Genomic DNA, 11,973 nt, shown 5'->3' with positions numbered 1-11,973 from the left:
TAATTAGCCCCCATCAAAGCAGGCTGTGTCTCTCCCTCCTGAAAGGTTGCAGCGCATGATTAATGCAGGCGGCGGAAAGCAGCCGCCTCCCGCAGAGGGGGAGCCCCTCTGATAAGGCCACAGCCGCAGCACCGAGCATCTCGGCCCCCCCACAACAAGGTTGGGGCTCCTTCTCCTGGGGGGGGAAGCTGTGGGCAGGCTCAGGCTGCCCCAGGAGCTGGGAGAACAGCAGGGACACAGCAGGAACACAGCAGGGACACAGCAGCTCCTGCTGATGTGAGCCCTGGGGAGATGCAGGGGATGCTCCGGCTCCCCCAGTGCCAAATTTCTGCAGCCGGTCCCTCCCCGCTCCCACCTGCACACAGCCCGGGGTCGAAAACGCTGCAACTGAGCTGATATCAGCTGTGTTTGGAGGCAAAGGCAGTTTAAAAGGCAAAGCCTTTGGGGGAAAAGGGAGAGACAGAGGGGAGCACTCCCCCGTTTTTATTTATGCCTCTGCAGCTGCACGCAGCGCAACAACGGCGTTCAATACCCCGGAGAGCCAATTACCACCAGGAGAGCAGCCGGAACGAGGGCTGGGCCGTTCTCCACTTAATTTACTAAATACAGTCTACTCGTCTCGGAAAAATGCTGCTGCTCAGGGGAAGGAACAAAGCGGGCTCCCAGCGTGAGCCCAGCACCCCAGGGAGAGCAGGCACAGCCGGGGCAGAGCTCCTGGGGTGCCTTTGGGGCTCCCCTTCTCATGGGGGGGAAAAGGGGGAAAGGGGAAGGCCAGCTGGGGCAGAGGGGTGACCCCTCAGCAAGTGCTAACACAACATGGTCGTCAGGTTTTTATTTCAAACTCCAACATCCTTCCAAGAAACCAAACCACGAGAACAAAGCATGAACCCAGTAAACAGCAGCCCCCAAACTACCCGACACGGGGCGGGCTCCGGAAAGAGCTGCGGATCCCGAGCCGTGCAGACCTCACCCTTCCTCCCCGCGCGGTCTGGTGAGGGGCAGCAGAGTCCCTCCAAGCAGAACAGCACCAGCCTCATGCCACGGGACTGGCAGCAGGGAATGGTGTTCCTGTACAGCCCCGCAGCAGAGCAAATCCCAAATCCTTCAGCTCTGCCAGGCCCAGCCAGCCAACGCTGGTCCCGGTGGCCACGCCAGCGCCAAACCTCCTTCTTGCCACGGTGCCAAACGGGCACCCTCCATGCTGCCTGCCTGCAGGTTTGATGTGCAGCCCCGGGACTGAAGGACAGCGTGGCTGCAGGGCCAGAAATCCCCTCTCTCTCTCTTCTCATGCACATGAACAGCGTGGTGTTGGTGGCCTTCACATCCAGCGGGCACGGCCATGCAAAGCTGATGACACAGAGACCCCCTGGGACAGGCTTTAGCTCTTCGTGATGATCAGCTCTTTGCTCGGATAAAAAGCATGAGAAAAAACACCTCTGCACGGGGAACCTGCTCCCTCCCCAGCACCACCTGCACGTGTAACCCCAGCAGCGAAAGCGATGCCACCCCAAAAGAAACAGAGGAGGGAACCTGACAGCCCGGGGCTGCTCTCAGCACGCCCCACTGCTCCCCATGCTGCCCACATCTTCTGTGTGCCCACAGCTGGGTACCCTCGGAGGAGCACAGAAAGAAATAAACCTACTGCCCCCTCTTCTGTTCTGCACATATGGAAACCTTTATGGCTGGTCTGAAGCCCGGGAACGTGGCCCCGAGTGAGGAGAAGAAAAACGCTGCTGAAAAGATCAAAGTCCACCAAAGAGGGAAGTGAAGAGGGGAAAGTGCTCCTGCTCCCCGGGAGACCGCTCGGGCTGCAGCCAGCTGAGAAACCACTCGGTGAGTCCTCACATGAACATGTCGTCGTAGCCTGGAGGGGGGAGGTGGTCGGGATCTGGCCTGGAAAGGAATTGGGAGCAGAGTCAGAGCAGGAGCATGAGCACAACCCTGGGAGGAGGAGGAGGTGGAGGAGAGGGCAGACTGCAGAGAGCACGATGAGGAACTGCAGCGGCTGCCCAGGTGTCAGCAGGCACCTACCTGCCCCTGCCAGCCCCCACGGGGCCAAAGGGGTCGAATCTGGCTCCTGGGGGGACTGCTCCCGGGGGAAGGCGGCTGGGCAGACCTGTCGATGGATCAATGCTCGGCTGCCGGAACCCAGACCGGAGAGGATCGACGATCATTCCCCCGCTCCGACCTCTGGGGAGAGGAAAGGCAGAGAGGGAGATGAGCTGAACGAAGAGCAAAGCGCTCCTCCTGCGGCCCTGCCCACGCTGTGCCACGAGCAGTGCTCAGGGGCAGACCCAGGATGCGAACCCAAACTCAGCATCACGCCAAGGTGGAGGCTTGCACACAAGCCCAAGCCGGAGCAGCAGCAAGCACCAGGTCCAAGGCAGCACTGTGCCAGCGACCCCTCATGGAAACACGCAGAGGGAAGCAACAGCGCGTGCCTGCCTGCCAAAATAAACGCTCGGCTTTCCCTGCGTGTCCCCCAGCTGCTGCGAGAGGGGGCTGCAGCCGCGGAGGGGCAGCTTCCCTCTTCCCCCAGCTCCTTCGAGGAGCGTCAGGGCAGTGACAGCGGCTGAGGAGTCCCCGAGGAGCTGCTGGCCCTTGTGCAGCGCTGCAAGGGCTCGCAGAGCCATCCGGGGCTGCCGCCAGCCTCTCCAAAGCTCTGCCTGGAAGTCATTTGCTGACCACGGCGGCTCCTCGGAGCTGCCCCACGCTGCGAGCGCCATTCCTCATAGGCGGCTTTGTGCAAACTCAGCTGGAGCCTCTGGACACCGCTGCCATCATACAAGTCATTAACAACTGCGCTAATGAGTTCCATTACGCCAGGCTGGCTGCCCAGAGAGCCCCGGGACAGCCAGGCCCCACGAGCATATGCCTGGGAGTCTGGGTCTCCAGCCCCAGCGCTGGCAGGTGTCAGCACACAAATCTGCTTCCATTTACCGTCTTTTTTGTCCTTTTACAGAGAAACTTCTGATGAAGGGCTGGAGGCGGCGAGAGAGCGGGGTCCCCCCCCCCACAACTGAACCCCCTCTCCTCATGCTATCGGGTTTCCTTCCAGCCACCCAGGCTCCGGGCCTCTCCCTCCAGCGGGGCAGGACTTTTCGAGCTGGCCCTTTTCTAGCCAAACCCGCGGAGAACCGAGTCTTGCAAGAGGGGAAAAAATGCGATCCCCACAGGAGCGTGGTTCCAGAGAGGACTCCCCTGGGCTGCAGGGCACTTTGCAACAATTCCAAGGACTGTTTTCTGTCTGAGGCTGTGCTTTTAACTGGATTGACGGATGACAGGTTCTCCTCGCCCACCCAAACCAAAGAGCCAGAGAGGGATCTGTGAAGACGAGTCCCCCAGACAGCCTGGGTGGAAGCAGGGCTTCCTCCAGCATCCCTGCTCTCGAGTGCCTCAGAAGAGCCTGGAGGCTCCCAAGCAGGACTCGGCAATCTGTGGATTTAAGCCTCCCCTTCTCCAGACTGCTGGGCTGTAGACGCAGCAGCTGGTAACATTTTGAATTAGAGGCTTACATCCACTTAACGACGTATTCAGCTTTGATTTACTGAAGGAATTAGTGCATGGTAAATGAATACAGGCTGATTATTAAACAGACGCAGATTGCAACCGATCATCTATGCAAGCGACGGGATCCTGTTACGATATTAGAACCACATTGAGGTTTAGGAACCGTCCGTCCAACCGCTGTGCGCTGAGGAACCGTCCTGCTGCCGCCCGCCCTCGGAGACGCTTCGCGGGATGCCTGAGCCAGGCGGACCCCGGCTGTCTGAGGAGCAGCCCCAACCTCCCCACCCTTCCCCAGGGCAGAGCAGGGGACGCTCCTCTTCTCAGGCACGCGAAGCACCGCTTCTCCCAGCCACACTCACCCGAAAGGGTCCAGGTCTTCCCCACCGACAGCAAAGGGGTTCAGGGGGCGAGGCCTGAAACAGAGCACAGAGTGAGCGAGGAGGTCGGCGAGGGGCTGACCGGCCCCACGGAGCCACCAGGAGCGAGCAGGCAGCGTGTTTGGTGCTGCTGTGTGCTTAGAGGAGCCTTCCCGACAGCAAGAGCAGCAGCTCTGCACGGCAGGACCCAAAAAGTCTTGGGATCCGTGGGACTGAGCGGGCTCTGGGAGCCGCTCCGTGCCCAGACACAGCAATTCCCTGCTCCGGGGTGCAGCCGGGTGGGGATGTCGGTGCGCACGGCAGGCTCGCGGGAAGCTTGCAGAGATGAAGGGAGCCCTGCTGCTCCCACCGCTCCGGGCTGCAGCTGTGGATGCTGGCAGTTTCCATGCCAGGGGCTCCCCGAGCAGTGCCAGGCTCTCCAGCGCGTCCCAGGCAGCCACACAATGACAGTCCCGCTTCCAGGAGCGTGGAGGTTTTGGGGTGGCGAGCCTGCAGCCAGCTGTCACAACTCCTTGCCAGCAGTATGTGCCAATAACGCGGTTTCAGAGCCATGCCCAGCTCCAGCCTGTCTGCCCACGGGCGTGCGGGGCCTCCCCAAGGAGCAGCTTGCACCCTGAGCACCAGCAGACAGCAGCGAGGCCGAAGAAACAAGAGGTGCCGTACAGGGCAGAAGCCACAGCCGGCTCCCTAGGGACAGCGGAGCCACCGCAGCGTCTCTGACTTGCAGCCAAAAGGGATTACAGCTTGTGAGGGAAGAGAGGGGGGAACCTGCCCGGCACACACGAGGCATGGCTGGGCACAAAGGGGCCAAGGAGGGATGATGGAGTGGGTTGTGTGTGTCCCCTGTCCTCAGCTTTGCCAGAGGAAAGAGGCACTCACCAGGACGGCGCTCTCGTGCCTGCAGGCTGCCGAGGAGGGGCCATGAGGGGGTCATAATCCTTGGGCAAGACAGGGTCCTCCTTCTCTGCCTCGGGCTCCTTCTTCTCCTTTTCTGCAGGGCCCCCGAGGGGGGTGATGATACCCGAAGCGATTTTTGCCCTCAGCTCCTCCATGTTCTTGTACACCCTGCAGGGAGGAGAGGGGAGGCAGTGGGATGGGGATGCCACGGCACCCGGGGGTGAGGGTGCTGGACGGGCTGCGAGGGGAGAGGTGAGGGGATGGACATGCCCGAAGCGTCCCTGGCACAAAACGTGCCCCCAGCTGGCAGCACGGAGGGGATGGGAAGGGGCAACAGCACACAGCAGCTCTGAGGCCCCAGCCCCATTTGAGAGGGCGGAGGTGCCTCCCCCCAGCACAGACAGGCAGGCAGTGCTCTGGAAATAAAAGCTCCAGGCTGGCCACAGCTCGTTCACAGGTGGCGTGGCTGTCCCCTGGGCTATCACCCAGGACCCCACTGCCTCCTGAATCTCTCTTGCTCTGCCTCTGGATTTGTACAGGACAGAAAAGTCCTCCAGGCTCTTCCCAGCCTGGTCTCTGATTCCATCGGCCCCCCTCCCTACACTGGTGGGACTTTTTCTCCTGCAGAAAATGCCAGGGAACTGCGATTACTTGTGGAAATCATCCAGGTGCTCTGGGTTGATGTAGTCGGCCACCGCCAAGGTCACATCTGCCACCTTCTGAGAAGTGCGATCCTGGCAATAGACAGGGGAAGGAAGGTGTCAGCAGCCAGGCAAAGCTGGGCCTAGGGCAGGGAGCAGGCACAGCCACAGAGAGGGGCTCAGGACATGAGGAATGAGCTCGCCTGTTTCCTGCCCATGTCCCTGTGTGGTGCCTGAAACCCAGGAACAAACAAACTGCAGCGTACAGCAAGGCTCTCCCTGCTCACTCCCCCAGCCCGGATTGCAAAGGTGAAAGACCAAAATCTCACGGCACAGCCAGAGACAAGAAGCTGTGCCATGGGGCAAAAATATCCTGGGCAGGTGCTGGTTGGGAAATGGTCTGCAAACACATCCCCTGATGGAAAAGGGACGCAAAAGGGGCAACTCCCAGGCCAGAGTCAGTCCCTGCTCATGGTGGGGGAGGTGGAATTAGATGATCTTTAAGGTCCCTACCACACCTGCCAATTCCCACAGCAACCAGCCCGGGTACTCACCATGACGTTAACGATCATACTGTCCTCCACCATGATGGCCTTAAGCAGCAGCTCACGGGCATCATCTGTGGACTTGTAGCGCAGCGTGTACACCTCCTTGTTGGCTTCCCAGCCAGCGGGCAGCAGCTCTGACTTTCGTTCATCAGGACGTGGCTACAACAGGACAGACGTGCTGCTGAGACCCTGCCCACCAGGTAGAACAGAAGAGGGCACAACCACCCCTTGTTGAGTAGGAACCAACAAAGTCCCGGACTGGTGGATGATGCTCTTTGTCTCCTGGCACCCTGCAGCTCCCCAGCGTTTCGTGGCTGTCACCTTATTTGTCCCAGCCCCACAGCAAAGCAGCTGGAGGATGGCACTGCCCCAAACTGTCCCCTCCCGAGGTAGTGGGGGGCTTCTCTGCCAAACCAGTGCCACTGCCCCCCGTACCCCATCAGGCACCCTCCTGGCAACCCCCACACCAGGCTCCTGACCCCATATCCCCCTCCTCAGCATCAGCACACCCACAGCAATATTCCTCCCCCCCAGCACCACACTGTCCCCTTCCCTGGCCTCCCACTGGGTCCCCCCAACCCAAACCCAACAGCAAACCCCTCCAGCCCCGTCCCCCACCCCAACACTACACCAAACCCCCAATGGGGTCCCCACCACCACCACCCCAACCCCTCACTGTACCCCCCACCACCCGGACACCCCCCAACAACACCCGGCAGCCTCCCCCCTCGACTCCCAAAGCTCCAGACCCCTCCGGTACCCGCACCCCCCCCAGCGCCCTCCCCGACCGCGGCGGCCGGCCAGGGCCGAGCGTGGGCGGGGAGCGGCGCTAGGAAAGTCCGAGGCTCGGCGGGGCCTAGCGGGGCCTAGCGCAGCGGTCGGCCGGGAACGGGAGGCCCGGCCCGGCCATGCCCGACCCGTACCTGCTCCCCGGCACCGAGGCAGCGGTAGCCGTGCCGAACCAGCTCCCAATGGAGGCCGCAGAGCAGCGCATCTTGCGGCCGGGACACGGCGGCCCGGGCCGAGGCGTACAGCGCCTCCAGCCCCGCCATGGCCGCACCGAGGAGGCGCGGCCGGGCCGGGCCCCCGCCCTCCGCCGGGCCGGGCCGGGGCTGAGATCCCCGGGGAGAGCCCGAATCGGGTCGGGGAGAGTCAAAGCGGAACGGGCCGAGCCTCACTAGGGGGCCCCCGTCCCCTGCTTTAAGCCCCGGGGCTGGGGTGAAGTGGAAGCCGCAGGGAGCGAGGGGCAGCGGTGATCCAGGGCCGGCCCCCTCGCTGGGGGATCACGGCGTGGTTTGGGCTGGAAAGGGGGCAGACGTTGTTAATTATTAAGATTAATGTTGTTAAGACCGCCCCTGCCGTGATCAGGGGCATCTGCCCCTCTGTAGGGTGTGCAAAGCCCCCTCCAACCAGACTGTGAGCCCTTCAGGATCCACAGCTGCCCTGTTGCAGCGTCTCACCCCCTTCAGAGTGTAGTTTATTCCATATGCCCAACCTAAATCTGCCCTCTTTTGCATCAAAACCCCTTGTCCTGTTACTGCAGGACCTGGTAAAGTCTTGCTCTCTCTTCCGTACATGCCCCCTCTGTATGTTGGAAGGCTGCAATAACGTCAGCCTGGAGACTGCTCACATCCTGGCCAAGCAACCCCAACTCTCGTCACTCTTTTCTCCATGTTCATGGCCTCCTCCAGACTTCCTCTATCAGGTCCGTGTGTGTCTTGTACTGGGACCCCGAGCTGGATGCAGTACTCCAGGTGGAAAGCGGAGCAGAGGAGGATCACCTCCCTCGACCTGCTGGCCAGGTTCCTTGTGATGCAGCCCAAAACACAGCTGGCTTTTTGGCCTACAAGTGCACACTGCTGCCTCATAACCAATTTTTCACCCATCGGTAGCCCGAAGTCCCTCTTTGCAGGGCTGCTCTCAGATTGCAGGTAGGCTAGGGTTTTTATTCCCCGGAAAAAAATTAGCACTTCTGCATGCCAGGTCTGTGTCACTGCCTCTCCAGGCTGCGGACGTGGCAGGGCTCCAAGGGGGTTCCATGTGGTGGCACCAGCCTCACCGCCTGCTGTGAGCAAGAGGTGCCCAAAGCAGCCACGTGGTTGGGAATTTTGCCTTGTTCCTGCTCCCTAACCCCGGACTCTTCCTCACCAAGGATCAGCCTGTGACCAAACTATTTGCTGATCCAGTTATTAAAAATCTGGAAGAACCTGTGGCTGTGCTCACGTGCACGTCCCTATTATTTCCCTTGGCACCCAAAGGGACCAAAAGTGCAATCAGCTAGTGACAATGTTATTCTGGTTCTTTCCACATCTCCTTTCCCTGTTTATAACACTTGAGTACTCCTTAAAGTTGCCACAGCTGTAGTCAGGGGCTCTGTTTCCTGGCCCCGCTGTGGCCTGGGGCTGGAGCCGGTGTCTCTGGCGTGTTCTCGATGCGGGTGGCAGGAGGCTGGGGCTGGAGTGGTCCTGGATGAAGCAGCCTCATGCCAGGGAAAGCCATCATCTGCTGCTTTCCCAATCTGAGATCTAGCTCCTTTGGGGATGCTCTGATTCATCTTGACTTCATTATGCGTCTATTAATTAACTCACACTGTCCGCTCTTTCCATTTCCCCCTCAAGAAGTCACTGAAGCTGAACAATTGACCACAGACCGTCCTCACTGCTCAGCGCTGCCCGTTCCCGTGAATCATTTCCCCGGTGGCTGTGGAAATGTTGCACCTCTTGCTAATGCCCCCGTCAGTCCCGGCTCCGCAGAGGACACCCATGGCGTGGAAGCCAAGAGAGCCGAGCTGGCCAGGTGGGAATGGGCAGGAAATTAGCACTGATTTCCACAGAGCCAGGGCTTCGCAATAGGAATGTGGGACTCAGCTCCTGCTTTGCTCATTTGTGAGGTGATGGGGGGAGTGTGGGGAACAGGATGTGTGTTGTGGGGCTGTCAGACTCATATGGTCCCAGTGCCTGTTGGGCAGGAGCTGCAGGAGCTGCGGGAGCCCTGTCCTGAGCCCTGCAGAGCCTCACGGGGTGGTGGGTGCAATGGACTGGGTGCCAAGCCAGCCACGGGGACATGGGGACACAGGGACACGGGCTCGGTGCAGCTGGATCTCGCTGCCCATTGCTCTGGGAACAGAGTCTGGAGGGTGGGCAGCTCCTGGGGGCTCGGGGCTCTCCTGGGCAGGCTGAATCCTTCTGGGGGTGGCTTGAGCAATGCAGTCCCACGAATGTGTCTGCTTCATCTGATCGGGATTCGATGAGAACACCAGGAAATGCTGGAGCCGGGGCTTTTCCATTGTGGGGCCTGTGATTCATGGCCAGGATGGGAACCTGGAGCTGCCTGCAAGTCCCCAGGTTGGTGCCTCTGTGCTGATGGAGGCCAGCCGGGCACATGCAGACATTAAAAGACTTTCTGGCTCCGTTTTGTCCAGCAGATCCTCCAGCGGGGATGAAGGCTGAGATCCTCTCCACCCTCACACCAACCTGGGGCACGGCCTCCTGCATCCCCACGGGTGCCAGCCGTGCTGGACCACACACGAGGGGTAACTGGGGGTGTCCTGGGGGGCTGCAGGAGCAGGGTTGAGACCCCCAAGCAGCCCTCTGATGGGGTACAGCGGGATGCCCTCCCTGCATCCCCTCCCCAGGGCTGCATCCCCCATTCCCGGGGCTGCCCTAAATCAGAGCTGCCCCTGCCGAGCCCATGGTGCCCGTCCCCCCTCGTCCCTCCTTTGCCCCAGCTCCTGGCTCACTGCAGCTCGCTGATGATGAAAACCTCTGGCCACATAAAAGCGGCTCCCCTAACGCCGGTCTCGCAGCCTGCAAGCTACGTGGGAGGCAGCGGACAGCACAGCCTGGGCCGGGATGCGGCAGCCAAGTCGTTAATGAGGTGACGAGGATTGCAGAGCCGGCTCGTTAGTGCTGCGAGGCAAGCGCGTCACGTCGGCCGCCGCAAACGCTGGGGCCGGTGTTGGAGCAGGCGAGGTGGCCGGCGGCTCCGCACCGCATCCTCTCTGTGGGCTGGTGGAGCAGAGCCGGGGGCAGGAGCGATGTGGATTGAGCCACGGGAAGCCGCCGGAGCAGCCAGAGCCCTGCGCACATCACACGTGTTCCTCAGGATCCACCGCTGGATCTGGCAGGAGCCAGTAGCAACCCTTCTGCTCCCGGTGCTGGAAGTGCAGAGGAGCCTCGTGTGCCCCTTCTCCTCTCTCTCTAACCCAGGAGCAGCAGCCACGGGGCCGTGGAGAGCTGCTCTCGGCAGGATCTGGGCCTCGTGGTGGAGGGAGAGGAGGCAGGAGCCGGCCGGGCACCGGCAGGTGGAGGGGATGCATCAGCCGGGGCTCACCTCCGTCACACAAACCACAGCCTCCCCTGACCTTCATACTTTCCCACTGCCTCACTGCTCCCGGTGGATGCGCCCACTGCAATGTCGTAAGGAGGAGGAGAGGAAACCGATTTCTCAATCGCCTGCAGCCCGTGAGCCCTCCGTGCTGGGAACGGCAGCCAGCACGGCCAGGGCAGCTGGCTCACCGGTGTGCCGTGCCATGCCGTGCCATGCCGTGCCGTGCCATGCCGTGCCGTGCCGTGCCGTGCCGTGCCGTGCCATGCTGCACCACGCTGGGCCACGTGCACCAGCCGTGGCACAGGGCCGGGCAGGAGAAGGCAGCGAGGGGCCACGGCCAATTCCTGGCTGAGATTCCTGCGAGCAGCCGCGGCGGCTCCGCGGGCGTCGGGAGCTGCTGTCATTTGAGAGCATCGGCCCGCCCTTGGGTCGGCGCGCTGTTTATCCTTTCTGCGGACGGGGAAACCACTGCACATCACCTGGCTGAGGCCGAGCAGGGCTGGGTGCTGGGGGATGGCTCCTGCTGGGTGCCCGCACGCGGCTCCGTGCGCACGGAGCCTCCCCGCAAGCAGCCCGAGGGATGGGATCCCCACTCCTGAGCCTGCTCCACTGTTTGGCCCTCCTCCACGCAGCTCTGCTCAGCCACCCATCACCTCCTGGCATGAGAGGAACCACCAGAAAGTGGTCAAAATCACCGTGCCAAAGGGCTGAGGATGGGATGGGGCACTGCTGGCTCGTGCTCCTGGAATTAGTTTCGCCCTTCACTTTCTTCCTTCGTTTCCTTGAGAGGGGAGGTAGTCGCTCCGTGAAAATTTGTCCTCCTCTCTGTTTCCCCCAAATTCCAGGGAAAGATGACACCGAGGCAGGAGAAAGGAGCTTTTTCTCTGCGGAAGAAATTCAAACCACATGCGGGCGGGTTCGCCGCAGGAGCAGGAGGAGGGACCAGGCTGCAGGAGAGCAGGCTCTTGACAGCGATGTGAAACGTAAAGTCAATTAGCACTTTCGGGACTCTGAACATGCTCGAGTGCTGCGTTTCAGGCAGGCATAATCCCTGTCTGAGGGATGCTGCCAATAGGCTTTGAAAATAATTAGGAAGCCCAGAGCCCCAGTGCTTCCCAGAAAAGGCTGTTAGCTCTGCGGTGGAAACCTTGCTTGCAGGGAGCGCATCGCGCAAACACAGTCCTGACTCATCAGCTGGAACTGAGCTCGGTTTTCGGGAGGTTAACTGGCTGGAGAGTTATCCCAGATGGGGCTCCTGTGCTCCCTGCGCCTGCCTTAATTCTAGGGATGCCCCACACACCTGAGAGGAGCTGGGGCAGCTTTGTGGGATGTGTGTCGCCCAGAGATACCCGAGGGGCAGCAGGGATGGGGAAACTGAGGCACGGCGCTCTTCCAGCACCTGACCCGGCAGCCTGGAGGGCAGCAGCAACCTCAGCCCCCCCGACACCCCCGCCTGCAGCCCGGGCAGCCGCCGCCGTCCTCCTCCAGCTCTCGGGGGACCTCGGCCATAGATCCGCACGGCTCGGGACAGGCTTTGGAGGAGGAAAACAAGGCCATCAATCACCCTTGCTTCACTGCAGCCCCAGCCCGCAGGCAGGGCCGGCTCCCATTGTGCACAGCCGGGGACCCCCCCGCATCAAAGCGGCCCCGGAGGGCAGCGCCCTGCCCGCC

General features: G+C 61.4%; 1 protein-coding gene across 1 annotated transcript; it reads right to left on the bottom strand.

Annotated features, from left to right (window-relative positions):
- Positions 1 to 817: 817 nt before the first annotated feature.
- PSMF1 (proteasome inhibitor subunit 1) lies at positions 818 to 7,067 on the bottom strand. The gene is made up of 7 exons (XM_084538147.1): positions 6,897 to 7,067; positions 5,980 to 6,132; positions 5,436 to 5,518; positions 4,767 to 4,952; positions 3,870 to 3,923; positions 2,032 to 2,190; positions 818 to 1,893 (listed from the first exon to the last, which is right to left on the bottom strand). The coding sequence occupies exons 1-7, from the start codon at positions 7,023 to 7,025 to the stop codon at positions 1,842 to 1,844; spliced, it is 816 nt and encodes a 271-aa protein (XP_084394273.1). The 5' UTR covers positions 7,026 to 7,067; the 3' UTR covers positions 818 to 1,841.
- Between the last annotated feature and the right edge of the window lie 4,906 nt (positions 7,068 to 11,973).

Source organism: Aythya ferina, assembly GCF_964211825.1.
Source record: "Aythya ferina genome assembly, chromosome: 16".
Taxonomy (NCBI): Eukaryota; Metazoa; Chordata; class Aves; order Anseriformes; family Anatidae; genus Aythya; species Aythya ferina.
This window is presented reverse-complemented; position numbering and strand designations above follow the sequence as displayed.

Coding starts and splice junctions, on each gene's coding strand:
- PSMF1 (XM_084538147.1), bottom strand. CDS start 7,025: ATGGCGGGGCTGGAGGCGCTGTACGCCTCGGCCCGGGCCGCCGTGTCC. Junction 3,924..4,766: donor GGCACGAGAGCGCCGTCCTG/GTGAGTGCCTCT, acceptor GCTCTGTTTCAG/GCCTCGCCCCCTGAACCCCT. Junction 1,894..2,031: donor GTGGGGGCTGGCAGGGGCAG/GTAGGTGCCTGC, acceptor ATTCCTTTCCAG/GCCAGATCCCGACCACCTCC.